This window comes from Haliaeetus leucocephalus, unplaced genomic scaffold (assembly GCF_000737465.1).
Source record: "Haliaeetus leucocephalus isolate CR32 unplaced genomic scaffold, Haliaeetus_leucocephalus-4.0 Scaffold92, whole genome shotgun sequence".
Taxonomy (NCBI): Eukaryota; Metazoa; Chordata; class Aves; order Accipitriformes; family Accipitridae; genus Haliaeetus; species Haliaeetus leucocephalus.
In genome coordinates, this window is record NW_010972528.1 from 12,726,758 (window position 1) to 12,751,817 (window position 25,060).

The window sequence follows — 25,060 nt, forward strand, 5'->3', positions numbered from 1 at the left end:
CAATTTCATAGTCTTTAGCTATTTGCTTATGGCTATAAAATTTTATCTCACGTCATCTTTAACAATAATCCCTCTACATTTAACATTTATTGGTGGTTCAAACACATCTGGCAAACCACATGGCACTTGCTCTTTAGTCTCTAATCCTTCAGCATCCAAGCTTTTCACTGCAGTCACAGCTGTAGAACAGGAACCAGCATGACTCCCATGGAATTGCACAGTAATGGAGGGAAAATGCAGGGATATGGGAAAGATGCAGTCCGGCTGTATCTCCAGACTGCGAGACTGGTAAAGAGCAGGAAGGATCATTTTGGGGAGAGGTAAAATACATAAGTTCAAGAGTTTGGTTTTAAACAATTTTACATGTTAACAATAGGAGGAACATAATCTGTAAGTCTCTTTCAGTACTTTGATGTGGTCCATATAGGAAAGGTCAGAACTACTACAACTGGGACAAGAAACAAGGAATTAATTCCCATTCTTATTTATTAATGAAAGTTGCTTGTACTTCAGTTCACCTTCTGTTAAAAAAGAAAACAGGCATACATATAAATACCTGCTTGCCTTTGTAAGCACCCTAGCATCTGGTGGATAGCAGCAGGAAATTAGTTATTACTAGCAATATTTAACAGTATTCTTTGTAAAAGAACCCTTATAAAAAACATAATAAAGGAAAAGACACACACCTGCAGGGTCAAAAGGCAGGATTTCTCCCAACATCCCAAACACTCCATCAGTTTGGTCACGATTTGGCCATGTGTTGTTCCTAGGTCCTTGTGGTTTCTGTCCTAACATCTCTGACATCATATTGTCCATATAGCTGCTCACAAGACCCAAGCTGTACAAATCAGAGCTTAAATCGGAAAAACCAGGATTGTTCCACTGGTTTAAATGAGACAATCCAGCTCCAACAGCTTGGGCTGGCTGCTGTGAAGAGTTAGTCAGCCATTTGGCAGGTACACGTTGCTGTGGTCCAATAGGTTGAAGCAAGTGTTGGTAATACTGCATTTGCTGCTGCTGTTGCTTTTGTGACTGTTGTTGCTGTGACAAGCCCTGCTGAGAGGGATGCAGTGGTGTAAGAGAGACAGATTGCGGTTGCTGTTGTACTGTTCCTGATTTTTGCTCTGTTGCTGTCGAGGATGCAACAGAGTTCCTCCTTTTCACCATCGGAGAAGTCTGCTGGGATTTGCCCATGTTAAAACCAGACAAGAAATCTATAACATCCTGCATTTCTTGGTCAGTTGGTAAATTCATACCTTTGTCATCCTTGGTGTCATCCGGTTTGAAGAAGTTGTCCTGTCTTTCAACTAGAAACCCATTCACTAGCTGATTGTTTGTGCTCTGAATTGACTGCAGTGGATCTGCAGTCCTAGGAAAATTACCAATGTTCAAAATGCTTTGTAACCGCGCATCTATGTTAGTGGGCATTTTAGCTTTCTCCTCTGAGTTGGAACTTATGAAGACATTTTTGGAAGGTGTATTGGGGATTGAATAATTTCCAGTATTACTTGTACTGGTGCAGGAAGTTTTTTTTGTAAACCGTGAAGTCAGTTTTGAGAATGTCTTTTGTAGACCACCTGAAGACTTGCTTCCATTTCCGGATGGCATGTCAACTTGATTCCCAAAGTCTGAGATTTCACGCTGTAACTGGATCTGAATACAAGGCAAAGCTTGCTCCCTGCATCAACAAAAACACGTATATCAAACCACCTAATACATAACTGAGCTGGTACTTTGCAGAAAAATGTGTATTTGGGTAACAGCTAGTGGAAGAAACACAACCAAAGATTGCCAAGTTCATCAGCTACTTCTTATGGTAACAATGCAAACTATTACTAGTATTTGCAATAGCATTAACTACTTTCCATTCCTTAAGAAATTTTAATTGTGCTTCAAGACCTAAATGGAGACTAATTTAATATAAATCAAGTATTTTTGTAAGAGAGGAACAAATACTTTTGTGCACATGGATAAGCTGCTGGTTTGTTTTTTGAAAGAGTGCTGTATCTCTGTACATACCCACAAGGTACCCATGTGGATTACCAGGTTTTTGCTCCCAGTTTGACTACTGCTTCCCCCTTCTGATGAACCGGTACTATCGAATTCCTCGGTACAGATCTTTCAACAATGATGGCTTTGTTTAAACTAGGGAAGTAGAGCATGAGGCTCAAGAGGAGATGTACCTTCCTTCCTTCCACCTGTGTATGTCAAACACAGCAGTATAGAGCACATCGACTAGTCCCAAAGTCTTCTCTGGATCCAGACTCCTCTGTAGCAAAGACATTGTTGCTGGATCTTCTTTCAGACACCTGTAATCATTAAGTTTAACTTACAAATCAAAATTTTTCTTTTTTACATTAAACAATTTCACCATACTAGTCAGATAATAAAGGGCCAATTGATGCACTACTTCTGCTCCTACAGAGGTGCAACTAGTAAAGGCAGCACAATGTATGAATGCCTGAGGGTTCCTAAAGGCTACACCTGCAGCCCGTTTCTTTTTACTGTTGAATATACAGCTAATCTAACTATAACATTAAGAGTTATATAATTTCTTTTAAAACCATGATTAATGATTGGCTCTTTAGCTGAGCAGGCATAATTTAGGCACAAAGGTAAGAAACAATGAATACACAAAGCCCATTTCTGGAAAATGGCAAGAGCACTCAACAAACCTGACAGAAGACACTAGCACGTGGGTGCACTCTGGAGTCCAACGCTAAGAACCCCCAGCCTGACAGACTCCATGTGGAAAATGATTCACCATATCCAACAGTCTGGGGAAGATTTTAGTGAGCTGTGAAGGTGCAGGATTAGTGAATTTTCCTCATTAGTGGCACAGAATTAGGACTGAATTTGAGGTGAAATCAGAGTAACCGAAATCTAGATATTAGCACATTTGTCAGTACTTAATGAGCCCCTCCAGCAGAGATGAGTAAAGAGGCACTCTGACTATGTGTCAGCAGGCGGAGCTCTTCCAGAGCACACAAAGCCTCGCTCAAAGCACTCTGCATTATTTTAGTTCTTTCATAATAGAGCAATTTACATAAAGAGAACAGAGAAGTGCCAGTTTATAATCTACAGAGGGATTAAAGATGTGTTTGGGTAAACAGACTATCAGTTGACTCATGCTTCTGGACATACCATTGGTACCATTAGTAACAGGCTATCTCACTAAGGATTCAGATGAATAAACTGTGTTGTACTGAAATTCGTAACGCCGAGTACTCCGAAGTAAGAGAGAAAGGAAGTGGTCTAATTCCAAGTTATTGTTTCAAAAGGGAAGAAATCCTCACCTAAACTGCAGACTAATCCTGCCATTCTTTCCTAGGCAGTCAACTAAACTGGTAGGAATAGCATCTCATGGACCTCCAAGTTCTGCGATTCATGGCAGCACTTAAAGAACAGCTCAGTGAAGAAAGAGCGAAAGCTCTCATATTAATCTCACCTAATTCCTGGCTCTCCTGAGTAACAGCTGTGAGGACCTGCCAGGGAGGAGCGTAACAGGAATGCCATTGGATTTATTTTATATATTTTTTAAACATTCTCTTTCATCATCAAGCTTTTTCTTCAGAAGTATGTTTTAGTGCCCCACTACTGCCTCTCTTCCATTGCCTCCAGAGGCAGCACTAGTGCAAAGACAGCTGAAGTACAACTGTCAGTCTGTCAGAAACAGTGGTACTCAGACAGTTCCAGATAAAGGAACTTAAGGCAGATATACCATAATTGTGTAGTATTCTCTCTTCCATTTGTACTGCAATATTTTTCCCTATATATTTCAGTCATAGCTATTAGTATAATCTGCAATGCAGTATTTTTATTTACCAAGTTGATGGAACTTGCACCACAATTCTGGATCCTTCTAAACTTATCTGAGGAGCATAGGCTTCTTTATTTTCAATCTGTGCGGTGTCCACAACCACCTAGCATGAAAATAAAAGGGAAATGATTTTAAGAATTAGTTCTAGTTATTTTATCACCCTTGTGGTTAAGATGCAAGTCTCACCTTCCTGCTACACTACAGGAAGTAACCAGATAAAACCAGATCAACTCACAAAATCATTATAAGTTGATTTCTATTTAAATATCTAAAAAAAGGAAAATATAAAATTAGTTTGATACAGTAACCTATATTTCAAGGACTTGCTTCTTCTCAATTACATACTGTAGTTATGCATCACTATGTAGTTACCAACTGCTTTATCTAACAGCTGGTAATTATCAATGGGTTCGTATAACAGCCAAGCACTTGGGAGGTTTGGCACTATTACTACTTTAATAGCACCCAAACACCTATTTATCAAAATACTTTAAATAATTTAACTGCAGTGCATGGTATGATACAGACAAGTAGTATTTAGTCTGCAACTCTTCACATAGCTCACAATTCTGAACACACACCCCTTCCTTTTAAGGCTATAAAATCCAACACCAACACTTCTCTAGTCTACCTAATGGAACTGCACTATTATTAATTCCCTGTTATATAAAGGGAAGAAAAGTGATTCAATTTGTTGAATTCTGAGCCTTCTGTAAGACATCATTAAGATATATGGAAGATGAAAGTCTTCAAAATTACCCTTCTGTCATGAACCTTTCTTTTTATGGAATTGAGAAAGAATGGATTCACTTCAGCTTCATTTAAACTTGTAATACCAGTGATAGTAAGTTCCATATTTGGTTCATACTTTCTGATGTTGTCCAGTCTGCATGGGTTGGCCTTTTTGATCATTTCCATAATTTCCTATTTTGGTCATGCTGAACCAGCAGCTTTTTGGCAGCAGTCAGCAGTTCTTGCTTCAGTGACTAGCAGATTAGCTGTACCATTTACCCTTGAAATGGCAAAAGTCCTCTGGTGTAAATAAGCCTCAAGGGATATTACTGGCTTTTTTGCAATCATCCTACACTGGTTCTACTTCTAACTGGTTGTCTACTACTGGTTATGAAGAAAAGCGAAATATGAATAATGCTGAGAGTCTCTTCTCCCTCTTCCTGTAACAAAACCATGTGATGACATTTGAACACAATTATTTCCCACCTTTTAGATATTTTAGCATAAGGCCTTAGTCTTCCCCCAGTTGACTTTAAGCATTTGCCCAAGTTTATTCAAACTTGTAAAATATGTCTAAGCCCAGTGACAAAATGCTATGATATTATCCACTCATGAAAATACCTCATTTAATAACAGGGCAACTCCATTACTTTTTTCCTTGTATTTGTACCATTTTAATTTTATGTAATTTGGTAATCTGCGATTCAGCTATACTGCAATTATAATTGGGATAAGGAGAGATGAACTTAGGAGTGATTTTTTTTTTTCAGCTCCCAAGAAAAACACTGTCTGCATCTCAGACCTGCAAGTCAGAACTAAAATTCTGATTTGTGCAGACCTAGATCAGCTTCTGGCAGTGGTGCATGGTAGTGCTCATGGTCTGGGCTTTGTTGGGGGTGTTCCACCCCCACACCCCCTTATCTTCCTTTCTTCCCTTTTTAAAGTTTTACATTTGTCAACATTTGGTCAGAGTTACGACATCCGGGATTTAAACATTACTAGGAGATTTAGTGCTTCTGCAATGCATGTTGGGTTTTTTGCTACAGAAAGATCTACTAGCACAAAAAAGGATGGCTAGAGACTCAGTTAAACATTCTGTTCATAACTTTGCACAAGGAGAGTTCAAAGTTTTATTTCCACTCATCCTCTGAATTCAACCATTTTAATACACATTACTTTTACTCAAAGATGGAGATTTCTTCAGCTGACCCAAATCTGAGAATACAACTCTTTATATATATATATGCTAAGGTAAAAACTGAAAAACCGCCCTTTTAAGAATTATTTCTTATGTTAGAAGAACTGAAGCCTAAAAATAACCACGCAAACTAAGTCACATCTCATTGTGCTTTCCACTCCTAATGAGTTTCTTCTTAAAAGGCACATGGCAAGACAGGCTAAAGATAGCGAGACTGTCAAGTAATGTTCTTTTTTAAATTTGGCATTTAAATGACAAATTTACACACAACTCTGAACTAATGCAGACAGCTTAGTTTCTAAAGCAGTAAACCAAAGACTATGTAATATTGTCCCATGATTCATTTGTCTGAGTTCTACACAAAATAAACTTAAAATAAACACATTCTCCCTCCCCGCCTGGTGGGTGCTTAGAGGATAGCTTCCTGTGCATCAGACATCTATTGTTCTTGTTTTACAGGTGTTTCCTCTCTCATCTCCACCCAAAGAATGCTTTAAAGAAGCAAATTACAATTTCTCATCATTGCATGAGGCTACATACAAGCATAATTGAATGCTGTAAAAAAATTATAGCACATAGTTTAAAAAGAAAAACCTCAACCCTCACACCCTTCCAAATTGCAACAAATCAAAGCGAGAACGAACGAAAGAGAGAAGGCTTGCAAGTATTTTGTCATGTGTATAGCTCGTTACCGTGTCTTTGAAGACAGAAACCTGCTACCTTCAGAACCTGAGGTTCATGCAAAAATCTTTGGAGACATTCATGATTCAACACAAGTAATATTCCTTATATCAGCACTGTCATTTGGGAGAATGTCTAAGTAAGTTTTATTCTGACAACTCTCCAAATGTTATGATAAACCTGAAGAGTATCAGCGCTTTAATTACCAGCAGGTCTAACGAGTTATGTCTAGACTTGGGGACACCAGATTTCCAGAATCTCGAGTCCAAATATGCCTCCAGCCACTCCCCAAATCTCATCAGGGCAGGACTTGGGTGTGCACAACCCTAAAATCCCCTGGAAAGGAAACAGTGGGAGGTGCAGCATCCTCCAAGGCATTCCTCATCTAGACACTCAGGAGCCAAGAACTTATCGTGAGTTACAGCACACTCCCATAGGGCTGCTGAGAAACAGTTTCTTTCTTGGCCTCATTTCCCATACCTTGCTGCTGACTCCCAGCATCCTACCATGAACTATGGCAGGTGAAGACACAATCCCACTTAACCATATCCTTTTTTCTAGTTCTTCTTGTATTTATTAATATTTAATACCTATTTTCCTTGAAAACACCTAAGCAGAAATTTGATCAGTCCTACTATTCCACAGTTGACTTTCTCTCCCTACAAAGATACCACCTTCTTATGCCTCCCTGTAAAATTTCCTTCTACAAAGTGGTTAATGCACTACCATCTCCTATCCTTAAACCCCTGTATCACAGTGAAGTAAGGACTGATAGCAGGTGCGCTGCTATTATGATACTGATGGTCCGTCCCTTTGATTTTAGGCCGCCTTTACATGAAAAGTCAGTTGAATTCCAGTATGATTTGAACCTACTTCTCTAACAGATATTTAATATTAAGGGAATATCTAATAACTAGTATCAAAGGAATGCTAAAGTAGAAATATCTGACAAATTTATTATTTACATTATTGGAGAACCTAGTAACAGTACCAAAAAACATATGGTTTAATGAACTAGGACAGAAGGTCAAAGTCACTTAATCAGCCGCGTGATTTGTTTGAAAAAATGTGGTATTTACAAAGTATGTAGCAATATGAATCCTTTCATCAGAAGTTACAGTTAGTTAGAGAGTCCTGATGGCCTGCCACCACCTTGAACAAAGAATCAGTATATGAATCAACTCATTGTAGGTTAAAGATGATGAAAATACTTGACAGAAACGATCATAGGCTACGGTGTACCTTTATGCTTGCATTTCCTTCCTATCCTATTGCAGTCTTTCCCCCATTTTATTTGTCCAGTCAAATGAAAACTCACAGTAGTCCAAAAAAACCTGTGTCATGAATGAACACTTTATTAAATGAAGAGATAGCAGTAATTAGTTATGGGAGCACAAATGCATTTTCTTATCAGAGTATGTTCCAAAGCATCTATTTTTAGCAATTGTTTAGATACTGTAAAATCCATGGGGTTTGTTTCTAATGAACACATATGTCTACAGCAAGGTATTTAATTGCTCTGTCCTGTTGGAGATGTCAGGTAGCATTACTTGGTGCAGAGGACTTCCTGGTTTACGTTGGGCAGGAAACCCAGCTTCCATTCAAAGCAGAGAGGAAATGAAAAAATGGCAGTTTTTAAAGCTCATCTGAGAGAAGGAAAGGGGGGAAGGGGTGTTTCTTTTTAACATGGTCATCTATAGATTTGAAAATCTATTTCACTATGAATTAGAAGTTTCATTTCTTGTGCTCTCTCTAATAATGGAGAATATGAAGTACACAGTACATTCTCCTGTTCCTATCAACTACAGATACCATCTACAAACTTGCATTCTATGAGGATACATTTTTTTCATAAATCAAGTTAGCTGCAGCATTAAAAATGGAGAAACACAAAAGTAAGACACTGGAAATTAATTTCCAAACCCTTTAAAATATCTAGTTTCTCTTCAGGATGTTTAAGTAGCCCTTTTTTTGCTAAGCCTATTCATAGTCACTTACCAGTCCAGCTTGGCCAAATAACAATTGTACAGCAGTTTTGCAGGCTCCTCGCCAAGTGGAAGGGCAAACCTGATTTAGTACTTCAGTAACAGGAGAGTCATCCCGTGGTGTAAGTCCATTATGGCATCCAGCTTCCTTAATCAACTGCAGCATTGTGTGCTGTGGGGGGGGGAAATCATAAAAACTTTGTCATACTAAACACATGATTCAGAAATGATACCACCGCTTCCATATGTATTGTTCTACACATATTTCAAATAACTATAATGTGTGTTACCTCTGAACAGTCTTCTACAACTAGAAGAGCTCAACTACAGAACAGAAATATGGAAGACAGTCTCTGCTATTTGGACCAAAATACTCCTCCAAAATCATAAACAATATTTTTGCTTATATTCTTGCAAAATGGTTTAATCAAAACTACAAGAAGCACTGCAAAGACAATAAAAAAAGCAGCATTTTGAGCTGTGGATTGTTTCAACTCTTTCAGGAGCAAGGAACTGGGCTTATCTACAAAAAAAAAAAGTAAAAATGCTGATTAAAATTGCCCAAATTACTTCTGAATGGACATCTTTTCCATTCCTTTATACTGAAACCACAATTAATGTCTCCACAGTTTTAAATAATTTTTTTAAAAATATTATTAGAGTTTGTAAAAAGACATTAAAAGGAGCTCTGTTACAAAATATTTTTTCAAGTACCTCCTTTTAGCACTAGGCTGGGCCAGACTTATTTTGGCACCTAAGAAGATAAAAGCTCTGAAGTGCATCACCTGGTTGGGGCACCTGTAAGGGCTCACTTTCCTCTGTACTTCTTGACACTTAACCCACCTATTTTCAAAAAGTTCATAGAAGCTTCATTACCTCCTAGACTTCTATGCTTCTCTCAGATTGGACTGAATTTGACCAGGTGGTTAAAACATTACCAGAAGCAGGCGTGGACCTACAATGTTATCAACATCTTGCTTCCACAGGAAGTCAGGCTAAAAATATGCACTTTTAAATACAAGTTTGGCACCGAACTTCTACTGCAGTTGGTCTCTGAATTTTAAGGAGTTCTACTCTTTTTTTCCTTTTTTTTTTTTCTTTCTCTCTTCACTCCTGTGGTTAGATTCAGAGTTATTACCGTCTTCAGCTTCAGGTTTTCTGCTGCAGACTCATTAAAGGATATTCCTTTCAGAAAATGCGATCCTATCTGAACAGGTACAGTGGGCAGTTCACACTGAATTGGCTGAGGTGGAGTCTGTCTCCTTCCTGTTTGCTGGGCTTCAGCTTCACTGCAACAGCCCTTAAACATAAAAGAACAGATCAATTAGAAGAAATGAAGATTTTAGAAAATCCTAATACAAGTCCAATGGTTTTTTTAAAATAGTTATTTTCAAGGTGAGGAGTGATGAAAGAGAGAGCAGGTTTAGCAGACCCTACCTGAAGACTTGCTTCAATAGCTTTCGGGTTCAAGTGGAAGCCAGCCTTCATTGCATATTCACAATGGCCTAAACTCTCCAAAGCCACTTTGTAAGCCTGACATTGAAGAAAAAGTTGAGATAGAACAGGCGTATCAGCAAGTAAGCAAGCATGCAGTCATTGTGTCTGGACACATACATAAGAATTGTTACATGGATTTACCCTACTCAGTTCTATGGCATACACACATTTATCACGTAAGATTCCAATACTGTAATTCTCAAATACCTTGTGGCTACCTGTGGTACATATTTCTCCAGTAATATACTCCTTCCCTATTTCATTCCTTGGCCCCCTGACTGTACTACAATGCACATGAAAGCAGCAAGTTTAAAAACTCACCTGCAAAGCACTGTCAATTTTCATGTTTAGCTCTTTGAGCTGATGTTCAGGGATTGCCACACTCTGTGAGCAGAAAAGTTGCTGAACTTCAATTCCTGCCAAACATCCATCACAGCCTCTTTCTCGCAGTCGAGATGTGGCCTGTAAAGTAAAATAAAAATCCAGGGTAAAGAGGTTCAACATTAAACCAGGTCAAGCTTAATTAAATTTTAAAAAAGAGAAAAAAAAAACCCACAGATTTTAAAACATTATAAAAGAGATGAGAAGCAGCACCTGGTGGAAAGGATCAGGAGGAAATGATTTATTTTAACTTATTAAACCTCCACCGCTGCTTTGAAAGTACAAATCTCATGTAATTTGTATGGCATATAGGTGTTGGCTAGCAACTTAATTCAACATTGTTTGCTGTTACTATTTCAGCTCCCTCCCAGGACTAAGGATCCTGTTACACAGGCCACATGATGACTCTGGTTACCAGAGGAGGAACTTAAAACTTCAACATAAAGGGTATTACTTGCCACAGAACCAGAATATACATTTAATCATGTGTACAAACACTCCTGTGTACATAAGAAGATATATTTTATAAAACTAAGGATGATTACTGTAGTGCAATTTGAGAAGAGCCACACCAGACTGTAAGACCAGCTCAGCATGGCAAGAGAATAGCTTTACATAGTATGATTTTGAAAAATAAGAAATATGAAAAGCCAAATATCTAACTTTAACTGTAAAATATTAAACTACTGAGCAGGGTGAAACAAATAGAAACCTACTCTCAACTGCATTTAAGGCCTCAGATATGGCTTATTCTTCAGTCTAGGACGAGTCTTACTCTAAAGCAGGATGTCCAAACTGGGGATTTTTGGTACTACAGCCAACGGACAGACATAGTGCTCACCTCATTGACACATACAAAATTACAGCATTTTCCAAGTGAGAATCTTAAAAAGGAAAAATAGTTTTGAGCTACCGATAGAGTATCATCTTAAACTTTATTCTGAAACAGCAGTGTATTCTCCTGCCAAAGAAGCTAATTTTATATGGAAATAACGGATTGCCTTCCACTCCACAAAGTAAAAATTTGGAAATATTTCAGTATTTCAAATCTCCCTTCTATCAAAATGACATGTATATTAGTCTACCTACAATTATAAGAGAAAGAGATTTTATTTATTTACAGAGCACAGATTTTTCTTACACTGCCCTAAAACCCCACACAAGAACTTCAGATTAGCTATTTTAGTCAATCGTAAAAATTGAGAAGTTCCTTCTATTGTTATTCTGGAACTAGGGACAATCTGTATTTTTCTCTTCTCCCCATTTACATTTAATAAAAGATTTGATTAGTGTAATACTTGTACTAAACTCTATTTCGAAATAAAGGTCTTATTAACAGAAATAGCTCAAGTGGGCTGTTAAGGAGGCAGAAAAGAAAGTTAAGGTCCCGGATTCTGCAAACCCAAGTTTAATTTTAACCACATTTTAAACAAACTTGATAGCAATTGTAGGGCATTTCTAGAAATTGTAACACAGTTTTAAGGAACTAAGTATATTAAACATAAAATTAACTGGTTTTATGCAAAAGGAGTAAAGCTATACCAGGATTAGACCTGTTATGATTATCTGTAATACACCTAAAGCACTCTCAAATCCCTCTTTTATTCAGTGAAGTAAATCTATGCTGCGGTAAAAATAACAAATAATCCCTCTGCATTCATAGCTCTAAAGGTAATTTGTTTGCTTGCATATACCTTGCAAATGTTAGCTGATAAATGGAAACCTTGACAAGATTTCCAGCAAAGATGATTAATATGCCTGTGTGGGATCCCGAATTAGACTTCAAAAGCACATGCTCCAAGTTACTTGAATTTAAGGAAACCATGCGCTTAATGTCTGAATCCATTCTGATCTATCAGTCTGCAGACTTAAACAGTGCAACAGAAAGCAGAAAAGCTCATGAAACTATTTTGCTTTGTAAAGTACTTCTTTTTCGGCAGGAAAAGTAAGGATTCCACAGATGGCAAGTGTTTGTGAAAACACAAGTCCAGGGAATGGTACATTTAAAGTAATACGATTAACATTCCAACAATTGATGGATCAAGGAACATCAAACTTAACAGCATGAAGGCAAAAGTGTTAAAAGTTACCATAAAAATTTTAAAGTATAAAACAGAATGCATACTCAAAATTTAGAATTATCTAAATTATTTTTCCATCAAGATTTTACTATGATTTTGAACAACAACTTGTATGTTGGCTTTGGTTTCTGGTTGTTTTCGGTTTTGTTTTTTTAAATTCGCTCTGTCTGGCAAACCACATTTGAACATTGTTAATTCATTACTAGTAACAAAAAGCTGTTTCCACTGTTTGTGCACTCCTTAGGTACAATCACATCACAAAGAAAACTTTACACAGGGCAAAGACAGTATAATCACCATATAGGTAAAACAAGCATCTGAAACTAACTGCACCATGTTCCCACCTTCAAATGTAGCATGTCTTTAAAATCAGAGATTTTCTTCCTTTATTAGGGCATCCAGCCTCAGTTGAGGTTTCACTAAACATTGCTGTCATTTCACTAAATATAATGTCACTACAGCAAGACCTCCATACCTCTGCTGCTCCTCTCCATGATCTTACTGCATCTTCTAGCTCATTTGTGGGGCTTAAGTTTGAGGCTCCAGCCCCACTAACGTTCTTTCTCTCCTGAGCTACAGCTTCAGCAAAGCAAGAGTGTGCCACTGGCTGGACCTTCTGCAAAGCTTGTGACAGGAACTGAAAGTGGACCTGCATCACCGTCAAGAAACATCGCCCAAGTACCTGCGGGAGAAGAAACAAGCCAGTTTCAAGCAAACCGAAGGTGTCACAGAAGTTTCCCTTCTTCCTTTTTGTTCAGTGATTCGGTAAGGAACCAAGTTAAACTCAGTTCTTTTTTTATTAAAAGAACGCTTCAGATCATAAGTAACACATAATATTTAACCTTTTACTTAAAATAAGGTAAACAGTGAGTGACCATTGGTTTCTATGAATTAAGGGCAGATCAGTCTGATTCCACGTCATTTTTACTTCTGCACTCAAGTTATGGTTAATTTGAAGAACGAAAAGCTTGTCAAGTTACTTAGCAATATCAAGCACATGACACAATACAAAAATGGGAGTAGCATATTATCACAAGGACAAAGTCAACAGCAAAACCCACTTGCACATAGACCTAGCTGAATATATGATAAAAACCCCAAAACAAACAAATCTGAATCATTTTAAAATGTTATCATTAAAAAAAAAAAAATCAGAAAAGCTTAATCCAGCAGTTTATCTTCCAAGCAGAGCAATAACCCGTAATAAGCATCAGAACATTTTGCCACATAATACAGTGGCAACGCAGTGCCATTTTTAGAATATAATAGTGACTGCAGAATGCATGCATAAAGTTGCAGCCCTGTCACTTGCATTGTCTGACATGAACTGCTAACGCTGGCACAAATCTTCTCTTCAGAACATTTCACTGAAATGGGTCATGTAATACTCAGAAAATCTGAGGAAAGGCAGGGAAGCAAAGGGCTGCCAGTCTCTCCCAGTACTCACTGGGCTGAGGACAGCACCAGCGCTGTGCCAGGGAAGGAGCGCCCACCTCCACCAGCCGGAGCCCAGCTCCATGTCCTGGACCTCTGTCACCTGCACATTTCCATCCCCCATTTATCTCCGCTTCTCATATGCATGCTAATGAGAATTATAACCAAAGACAGACACATGCCTCAGTTACTACAAGCAAAACAAAACAGGTCACACAAACTGAGTACTTCTGCGCAGCCAGCACATGTGGAAGAACAGACAGTGCAACCATCCAAAAGGACAACCTGGAGAGCAAAGCAGCATGAACAGGAGCGCTCTGTCTACCTTCAGGGCCACGCTCTCCTAAGCAGACAAAAGCTTACAACAAAGCATAACCAGAACACGGCAGAGAAGCAAGTATTTTCCAAATTACTGTAGAAAGTATTTAAGAGCTATTCAAAGTGTTTTGTTTCTTCTATGGAGATTGTCACACAAAGTGATTTAAAATGTATATTTGACTTTGATTTATTAAAAAAGACTCAACTTTAATTCCATTTTAGGAATAATTCATAAAATACACAGATAATGTACAAAGCCATTATGCCTTGCAGCAAATAAATCATCTGGCTCATTTTCAGCTACATTCTTCTGGAATAAAAATATTCAGACACAATGATCTTACTGGCAAGACTGTGGAGTCACACGAACAGTTATATGCATTAACTATCTACTTCAGAAGAACCAGTGGTGGCAATGCTTTTTTCCATTGCATCCGGACTCCTTTTGACATTCCATTCTGGTTCAATCACTTCCCTTCTTTGTACAAGACATAAAATTAAACATTTTTGGTACTTTGACTGACCTCTGAAAGTGGAGTTTGCCTTACTAAAAAAAAGCAGCCAGCAAATGATAAAATGAATAAAACTCCAACTTTCCTGGCTACAAGATTAGAAAGATTTATAAGAAAATTGCAAGAAAAGGCAACTGGTGATCTGAATACTTCTGTGTATGAAGAATGCAGTTCTCAGGGGAAGAAGAAACTAGGACTCATTAGGAATTTCAAGCCGATTAAGTTTCAAAGAATATTTAAGGTACAGAGGTTGAAGTTTCCCCTGCCTGGGAATAATGCTCAAAATAAACAAATGATTTAGTTTTTAAGTGGCAGCACACAACATTCCTAGTATAATTTACAATGTTAAACAGTAAAGATAAATAATAACATCTGCTTTACTGAACTTCTGTTTTGTTTAAAAAAGTAATCTATTTCAGTCTTCCTCAGAAATGGGTACGGATGGTTTTAACTGCTTAAATAAAATCCAAGTGGTGGAGGATTTTTGCACTGTTAAACACTCAATGCAGATGCCAAGCTCACTTTGCTTTAAAGTTGACTTCTTGAGGATTTTCTTCCAAAGAGCTGAAACTCTGTCTTAACTGTGGGAAAGCAGTATAGCCACCACCACTTTAACAAATACAGCCAGTGTTGGCCAGCAGTTAAAGCGTGTAAAGCAATATATACTAAATCTCTGTTGTGAAATCTGCAGAACAATATTAGCATATGGATGCGTTTTTTTCACAGTTAGAGACACCACCATCTCTTTTTTGAGTTTATTTTTCCCTGCTTTCCCATGCAGAAGTGTTTGACTCCCCTGCTTTAGACCGTAATAAGAACAAACTAAAGCCTAGAGACTATGAAGTAATCAAAGATGAACTGGAATCATCACAGGTGTCAACTAGTAAGTTTTTCTTGGTAGTGGTGGTGTTTTCTTAAACCATTTTTTAGAATCATTTATATTGCATACACAATGAGGTCTTCAGCTTGCAAACTTTTCGTCCCAAGAAATACAGCTCTAGCACCTTGACTTTCCTAACCTGTTACCCGGTAGGACAACTATCCAGCTCAGCAGCTGAATAACCTTACCTAAAGGAATCTCTCTTCCTCTTTAGGCATGTGGAAGCAATGGGACTTTTGGGGGAGGTCTCACTTCAGACTTCCTTGTCTCAAACAGGTGATGAGTTTAATCAGACTGGTTACATACAAACAGGAGCATCGGGTGGAGGTACAGTGCTAGGTTACTCTGTCCCGTATTATCCTCCTAATGGGGGCACACAATCAACTTTGGAATATTTTGCTGGACAAAGTGCACACATGAAATTGCCAGATTTCATTGCTAAACAGTGATGCCATGCAAATTCCCTGGCAAGCAAATCTTATACAACAGATTCTTTAAAACAGAACACTACCACTAATAAAGTCAGCAAATAACCAGTGTCAGTCTTCCAAACATGATACAAATACGGAACTGCAGGTCAAAGTACCATTTTATGTAGTAGAATTTCTTTCCCTTCCCCCCCCCCTTTTTTTGTTTTCTTTTTGGCTATTTACCTAAGCAAACAAAACACTCAAAAAACCAAAACACCGCAACACGCTTATTCAGTGGTTTCCTACTACCCCATTTCCCTTAACAGAGTTCTTAATAGCTTTGGTAACAATAAGCCCTGTGTAGAACCTGTCTACCCACTGAAGATACCAGATTAAAATAGCAATATAATGAAGTTAACAATGAGGTATGACTCAAACTGGCGTACCAGATTATGAGATAACACCCTTTCCCACATATTACTGAAAGTGGGCAGAATATTATTCATTTTTACTACATAGCAATGCCCTGCAGTTTGGAAGAGTGATCTCATGACCAAAACACCTCCAAGGGAAGACATGATCCTGCTCATTGAAAAAGAGCTACCTACAAGACAAACTAGATTCCAGCAGAAGTTGCACCTTTACAACTACAGTATTAAGGAGACAGGAGCAACCTAACAGACTCATTTCTGCTAACAGTCAACCTAAAAGCCCAGTAGTGATAATCTGATATTGACAGCTACTAAAATGCTAACTATAATTTAGCAAAGAAGCATTTAAGTGTTAAGCATTTTAAAAATAAAAAGCAGCAATTAACAGGTAATACAAAATATTTCTAAAGACAATGCTAGCAGATCTGAGAGCAGACCATGAGATTATAGACCAAGACAAGAGTACAATGGCATTCCAGCAAGGCATAGCATTTTCTACTGATTTGAAGCAGCTTTTTGCTACTAACAGTTCCTCAACTCAGAAAAGTCTGAAGCCAATCCCTGCAAATCACAGGAAACATAATAATTTTTAAAAATATTTAAACTGGGCTTTATAATATTTGCTAAGGAAAGCCTACATTCTCTATTTACTCAGACATTTTTGTCCCACAAGCTTCTTGTTCAAAAATCTTCAGTTATTTTATACACACACAAGCCAAAAATTATCTCCATTTAATACAAAACAGAGCATCCAAGTAAGTATCCTGTGCCCATTCATGCCTCCCTTTTGTTTAGGAAGGCAACATGTACATCTCTGTCTTTAAGACAATACACAAGCTCCACGTAACTAAAACAAAATTCATTCTTTGTATTTTGCAGTACTGAGGCTGCTGCAAAGCTTCACAAAAGATGAGGAAATTTACAAATTTCTTCTAGTTTTAATTCCCCATGCCCCCCCCAGACTTCCTTTAATGCTTCTATTAACAGAAGTGCAGTTTTACTGCATTCTTCCAGCTTACAAAACTTTTAACAGATCTGGAAAACTTAACATAAAACGCACTCTCATTCCCCCTGATTTCCAAGCTGTTCCTCACCCATACAGGCACAAAACACCTGAGAATTCAGTTTTTTTGAAAGGGGAACGGGAAAGGCAGAAAATAAAAATCAGCATTTGCACTTCTGAAAGTAAGAAACCTTGGGAAACTCCATCTGTCACCAAGACTTTGATCAAGAGAAGTCACCTTCTTACACATCCTGGCAGACAGCTCTGAACTAGCAAGCTCTGTTCTGCTAAAATACAATAAATAAATTAAAACCCTCACCCACTGCTGCTACAGTCCAGGTTGCACAACCTTTTTTAGTCCAAATCCAAGTCAGCATATGTTCATCAGAACTTGAAGTTTTCTTGATATTGCCTTCCCTGGGGGCTAGAGCCTGCTGCACTAGATAAAAACGTGTGGCACCTCAGAAGAACTATAGCTTTCTGCTAATTTTCTACAGCCAAACCCGCTTTGCTTATATTTCTCATTCTTCCTCAAAACATACAGCCTTTGTTGAGAATGACTTAGGAAAAGTACATTTTCCTTAGCTGGGCTCATGCATAGAAAAAGCCTCATTCATGTCCTTCTTATGAATTTGGGGTTCTCTCCTCCCACCCCAACATGAATTACAACTCACCTCCCACTGCCTCTGTTAATACCAGACTTCATCCCTCAAATAAGAGGCTCTGTAGTACCTCTTCATAGGATGCTGCTGAGCTGCCACTCAGACATTTGACCATCTCTCAACTCTCTCTCAGAGTTATAAGTTCTTTCAGTCACCTACTAGAGAAGCTGAAAAATTCAGATATTACTGTATTTCCCCCCTTGTATTTTCCAAGGAAACAATTACACTGCCTCTCGCACTCTTTTCCCCTCATTTCCCCTGGTCAGTGAACTCTGATGAAGTCAGGCAAGCCCTTTATATTTTTCTGCTTCCATTGTGAGTTTTTTAATCCTGCTGGTAGTTTTACAAAATGTTAACTTTTCTATAGATCACAGAAAAAAAAAACCCAAACCACACTTTTTTTTTTTTTTTTAATTCACATTTCAGCATAAATAGCTCAGTCTTCAAATCACAGAAAAGCAGAGTAGGAGAGGCTCTCAAAAGGTCATCCTACTGTCCCAAGCAAGGAGCAGTTTCACCTGGGTCAGTTTTGCTAGACACAGGTTACACCTGTTCTGTAAGTTCCTCATGATGGAGGCTCCCTACCCTTTGGAGCAATCCACGTCAGTGCTTCACTAACATTACAAAATATTTCCACAACGTCTAATATGAATCCTTCCTCCTGAAACTTAAGTTCATTACTTCTTGCTCCACCTTACGTGGACATGAAGAACAGAACATGGCCACGTTGTCTGGCAGCTTCTTACATACCTGAACAATTTTCATTTTCCTTCTTTGTCTTCTCTTCTGTAGAACCAGTCTTTTCAATTTGTCCTCTGAAGTCCTATTTCCTGGGTGTCTGATTACTCTTGCTACTTTCCTCTGGTGTCTCTCCAGTTGCTCACTATTTCTCTAAGTGCAACAGCAGTGATGCATGGGTGTACTATTGTGTTTAAGGCCATAATAACCAAAGTGAAGAATGTTGAATGCTTATTTCATGGTTCTTGTAGGTTATAGTCGTGTTAAATACATGGCAACAGCCTCTTTGCACAATAGCAACAACATTGATTTATTATTCAGACCTGCACAACACTGACTCCTACTCCACATACGACTACTGTAAGCCCTAGAACTGTTCTTCAAAACTGCTGCCCGGTGGGCTCCACTTGTGAGGCTGACAATTTCTATTTAAATATTGTAACATTCAGTTTTCCCCTCTGAATTCCATCCCAACTGGAAAAATCGTTTGTTCAATTCAAGATTATTTTTAATTCAGCACATCTTCCAGCACACTTGTATCACATACTTTCAAGTCACCTACAAACTTAAATGTATTCTCTATACTGACCTCTGCCAAGGTACATTTTGACAGTGAGCAACAGATAACTGCTTCATGGGCACAATCATCCAACTAGCTTGCCCATATACTTAAGTCACCTAAACCATATTCCCTGGCTGACTTAAAAATCAACCTGTGAGTCAGCGTCAAATCCTTAAATTTTTCTGGTTCTTAAGCAAAAGCAGAATGCAATACTTATTACACAAAAGTTCCCATAAATCTCGCATACTGACATTTTTTAAAGCTATGTGCAAGATGCAGTTTTATTTAAGAAAAGGTATAAGAAAAGTATGATGATGAGGGGTCAGTTTCCACAAGATATACCTAAATAGAAAACCAAGCAATCCAGCTGTTTTGCCTGCATTCTCTTCACATTTGTTCCTACCATAAAGCTGCCTCGTGAAGATAGAAATGTAGATGCATGTGGAGCTCAGAAACAAGGGTTAGCTCTATACAGGTAAAGCAGGGACCAAAGCAAGTTTCTCTACCTTTGCTTTAAGCTGGCAGGATGTGCAGCCAACTTATGCAAACAATGCTTTGCTTTTGCTCATGAACTCCACTCAGTGCTGAAGAAGCACTCTCCCCACACAGCGTGTGGCACAGGGTATGAATTAGCACCTAGAATTGCTTGACTAGGTTATAAAAGCAGTATACAGACAGTTGCCAACATTTGGCAAGACAGTTTCAAAGTCCATGAAAAAAAACCTGGAAGACAGGCAGTCCTTCATATGTTTTTGCTTTTTTTAATTAAAAGAAGCCTTTCAGCACAGGTATTATCAAGGTCTTTAATTACATAAACTCACATTGATACCTAAATTAAAAATAAAATTTAAAAAAAATCTATTTCTTCCTACAGCCTTAGCTAAACATAGTGATGTTATTAGATTGCTTCCAAAAATATCAGTCTACAGAAGACATTTGTAATACATAGCTAATCTTACTTCATTCTATACTAAGTATACAACACCGAAAACTGTCAGTCATATTTCTCACTACAATTACGTACTACAAATAGCATTCTACTTAACTACTTCATCCGTAAGTTGTGCATTTACAGAAAGCACATAATGCTTGATAAGCATGTGTGTATAACATTAATCCTTACAAAGTTACCGAAATCTAAATCAAAAATAAGAGAACTCAAAAGTAAGTTTTCCACTCGGGATGGAATTCTGTAGGAAAAACTTTGCAAAGACTGCTGTAAAGAAATATGTCAAAACACGAAGAACTACTTAAAACACCAGGGATTTGTATGTGACTATCACTTAACACTGCCTGGTACATAATTAAGATATTCACTACAGGAGAAATACCTAGAAATATCCAGCCAGACATGATGAGAGTGGGAGATCCTCTCAACTTCAGAACCTCTGAATTCTGACTGTTGGGCAGAATTGGGCATCTGTTGGACACTTGCTGCCAGCATATGGAAATTACAGCAAAGTCATGACAAAGTTTTACAGCACAAATCTCTCGGGCTAGCATGGTATTATCCTTCAAGCACAACAGCTCACAATGACAAAAATGTTCTGAAGAGTGATAAAACATTATTTTACACAAATTTCGATCATCAGTCAACTTATGCAGTTTTACACAAACACTGATGACAATATGCCACTCCCAAGTGTTCAGGTTTCCCCTCAGAATGGATAATACTACGGAAAAACCGTTCAAAACTTTAATTTAGTTGGTTTGGAGGGACAGGGTGTTGGGGCTTTTTTGTTTTTCTTCATCATCATCATCATTATTATTAAACTAAGCATGGTTTCCCCTAAGAAACAGGTTGTTGGATTGCTGGTTATAAGTTTAAATCATATAGAAGATTACCATTTAGAATTACATAGGTAGTACAATTTAATTATAACTCATCTTTCTTATTTCCCGATATCTTCTTATCATGAAGTTCTTACACATAAATACCCACTAAATACCTAATTCAACACAGTTGGAAGTCAGGCACTGCAAATGACTTAATACTTTCAAGAAGAAAAACAACAGAATAGAAGAGTTTATCTTTTTACCAGCGTCCCCCACAAACAGAAAGCAAGGCAGAGAGAACTTGCGATGTAGAAGTCATTTTGAAGAGAAGTCCAGTTAAGAAGGAATGATACAAATCCACATGCAAAACAGTATCCCCCAAAGTAACTTACCTCAATGTCTTGTAGGCTGAACTCTTTTTGATCTTTAAAGTTTGCAGCTCCTGCACTCAGTTCCATCAGCATTTTTGCTATTTCTGGTTTTATTGCTGCTGTGAGTCGACTCGCTGCTTCCATGACATGTTCCTGCACGTCTTTCAGTTGCATAGCTGCCTTAGAATAGTGTGAGTTCCTAAATACACTGCTGAAAAGGTCTGTAAGGAAAGTGCTTGTACGGCAAAACACGTTGAGTGCATCCAGATACTTGGAGATTCCCTGCTGGATGTCTGCGATCGGAGTAGTATGGGACACAGGGTGGTTGCAGCTGCCCGCAGCAGCTGAGGAGACCAAAGGGGATGCTGGGGTTGTAGATGCCAGCGGTGCGCTCAGGGTCCTGCCTAGCTCAGGCATTTGATACTGCTGGTGTTGCTGCACTTTTTGCTTGGACCCGCCAAGCAAAAAGCGCCGCTTATAGTCCATTTTGCTTTCTTGTGCACTACAGCAATACATAAGTGAGTGCTTGTCCAAAGATTTCTTGAATTAACAATCACTTGTCAAATTCCTTCCTCAAATATATAGTTATGTACAGTAACAGTGGAGGACTGTGTACATAGGTTTCACAAAAGGCATTTCAAAAAGGCAAGCGTCTGTATAATCTGTATCAGCAGTGAGAAAGGCAGCAGATTTGCTGACTTCGTATTTTAAGTGTTCAGTGCAGCCCTGCTGCAGTTATAAGCTGTACTCAAAAAACAAGCCCAAGTATCTTAATAATGCTCTGTCTCGCTTGGTATTCCACTCTGCACACAGAAAAGCAATGCTGGAGCAGAGAAGTTATCACCTATGATTCCTTCACGAGCATTTTATTGTCACTTGCTGTTAAGTCCACAAAAGTTATTTTTGTCAATGCAAATAATAGTTTTAGAAGCAATACCTTAATACAATTTTCCCATTAGTAATATCAGGAAAAGTGGAGCAAACCACTGATCAACAGCGATTATAAAAGCAGTGCAGAGGCTGCTTCCTTGAAAAAGCGAATCCTTATGTCAGCAGACCAAATATCTTAAATGTCTTGACAGATCCAGTCTGCCAGATTAGTTTATTTGTAGCGTCTCTTCTTAATACTGGAGGGAAAAAAAAAATCTGGACTCTGTTTACAGAAGACTTTGCAAGTATAAGCTATTAAAAATTAGAGTGTTTATTATTGCAAGCCTTCTTCCCCTTTCCTTGTTTGTTGAGGTAGTTGTTTCCGTTGTAACATTAAGCAGTGGTGCTTCCAGATTGCGTTTGCCCTCAATTGTAGACTCGGAACAAAAATGCACAAATGTATTTGTAAGGCCTCTAGGTCATTTCCTGTGAAGGGAAAAAAAAAAAGTTTAAAATTTTATGGAACAATGAGAAGGTTTAAGATTTTAACTCCTGCAGCATCCTGGTATACTTCTCTAGGTGCACATTGTCAACAACATGCAAGACCAAAAGGAAGGGAGAGTTGCACTAACAGCTTAAAAGGCAGTTACAAGTTGGTGTCATCCTTTTCCTAAACTCAACACTGCTGAATATTTTATTAATTCTCCCATCCTAGACTGTCAAACTTAAGACTATAGTTAATCCCCTGTGCAACCCTTATGCAGTGGAAGGCTATTAATGCAGAGCTCAGGGGGAGTTAATCACATTTTCTAACCTCACCCTTTTTAAATAATTTAAGAATTAAGTCAATGAAACCTTTTTTCATGCACCATAATTTATTGCAGAAATCTGAGACTCCCATTCATTTTAATAATTTACTAAATCAACAGATACAGGTCCTTAATTTTTTTTCAGTGCAACAGCAGACAATCTGTCCATATCCTAACTGAGATTAGCTGAAAAATACAATATACACGTCCCATTTTAGGATGATGGACAGCATCTATCATATGCAAGGTATTACATGAGGCAGAATTGCCTAACAGACTGGCCTAAATAACACTCTCACCAGATATGAAAGTGGGGAGGAAAAACAGCTTCTAGTACTGCCCTGCTCCTGCTAGCAAACCCTAGTGCAGCTGGAGAGCCAAGAGTGCTTTCTTGAAGGCATTTGTAGGAAGGTGAACAGAGCCTGAGTAGCGAGAAAGGGTCAGTTTGCAGCAGGAGACCTTCAAGGCCAGGCTGGAGGAACTGGAGCTCCTAGAAAAGGGCATAAAGATGTTTAAGCCCTTACCCTTAGCCAGACACAGCTCTGAACTGGACAGGGCATGGCATATCATGATCATGTTTACAGGTTGGAGTCATATATCCATACAATGGCCACAGTTATCCTAGAAGCTCATTTACATATCTTTATATACACATTTTATATAAACACACACATATACATATATACACACATGTGTGTGATGAGATTTTAAATTATTTTTATGCGCTATGAATTTATAGCTTGTTAATTAATCCCACCTCAATCATCTTCCTTTCTTCTGTGCCGGAGTCAGAACTGCCTTGACCTAATTACCTCTTATCCCGCCAGCCAGGTTAGGGTGGGAAAGCCCATACTAGTGTCCTGAACAGGTAACTTTCCACAGTGTTCCTTGCTTTGAGAGAGTAACGTTCTATTTCTTGAGACCACAAAAGACACTGATTAACAATGTCAGGACATTATCAGAAGTAAAGTATAATGCAGAGAAATACAATTTGTTCTGTCAATTTATCTAGTCCTAGCTATTAGTTACACATTAGGCCACTCTCTCCCTCCCCTACACATACACATAACTTGATTTGATCAAATAAGGACATTCTTTTCCTTACTGCAGCAATTGTGACGTACAAGGCTAATATCAAACAGTAATTCATTACAGCGTTTCTTCCCTGAGCACTTAAAAGAATAATGCAGATATAACAGGAAGGAGCCCTTTAATTCAACAACAAAATGTTCCTTTTGCTATTATATTTGAGATATGAAACATGTACTAATATTGTCAAAATGGTTGGGGAATCAAGATTTTATCTTCAGTCAAAATTTCTTATTTCCACCTGTTCCTTGAAGAAACAAGGTACCAATTCATCCACATAATGTGTTTTGACACACATGCATGGTACAAAAATCCCAGATAAAGAAGCAGGCAAGACATAGCAGGACAAAACACCATATAGAGCCAGATAGTCTCACACCCACTAAAACAACAGACACACAAGTTTTTCAGGAAGTTGTTGCTGCAGATGGTTCTGCTTCTGAGATCTAGAGCAAATATTCTCTTGTATTCCCACTTTTTAAAACATGATAAACAGATAAAACACAGCAAAAATTCCCATATGCATGTCAGCATCCCTTATTAAAGTACTCTAAGCTGATTACTTTCTTTGCTAACTACTTTATACTTCTCTCAATATTCACACTGAATGAGTCAAAATGCAATAAACCCATTAAAAACCGAATTTTCTAGAAGGTCTTGATATCATATGCATAGCTGAAAATATTTTTCTCCTTGCTTTACAAGCTATGGTGCCTTACAGTGGAAAGCATGATTAAATTGGTTTTCTTGATTGCATAAAAATGTAGATGGAACAAAAGAGTTGGTTAATTTATATGCATTGTATAAGTAAATTGGTGAT

At 38.1% G+C, this 25,060-nt stretch overlaps 1 protein-coding gene across 1 annotated transcript in view; it reads right to left on the reverse strand.

Annotated features, from left to right (window-relative positions):
* The window catches only part of KIAA0355 (KIAA0355 ortholog), a 31,593-nt gene extending 9,093 nt beyond the window's left edge, over positions 1 to 22,500 (reverse strand). Inside the window, exons 1-9 of the mRNA XM_010585132.1 lie at positions 21,494 to 22,500; positions 12,851 to 13,057; positions 10,235 to 10,375; positions 9,854 to 9,949; positions 9,555 to 9,716; positions 8,430 to 8,588; positions 3,826 to 3,923; positions 2,184 to 2,309; positions 687 to 1,678 (exon numbers count right to left, since the gene is read on the reverse strand). Coding sequence (XP_010583434.1) covers positions 687 to 1,678; positions 2,184 to 2,309; positions 3,826 to 3,923; positions 8,430 to 8,588; positions 9,555 to 9,716; positions 9,854 to 9,949; positions 10,235 to 10,375; positions 12,851 to 13,057; positions 21,494 to 21,988 — 2,476 coding nt within the window. The 5' untranslated portion in view covers positions 21,989 to 22,500. The remainder of the gene's footprint in view (positions 1 to 686; positions 1,679 to 2,183; positions 2,310 to 3,825; positions 3,924 to 8,429; positions 8,589 to 9,554; positions 9,717 to 9,853; positions 9,950 to 10,234; positions 10,376 to 12,850; positions 13,058 to 21,493) is intronic.
* Positions 22,501 to 25,060: the final 2,560 nt, after the last annotated feature.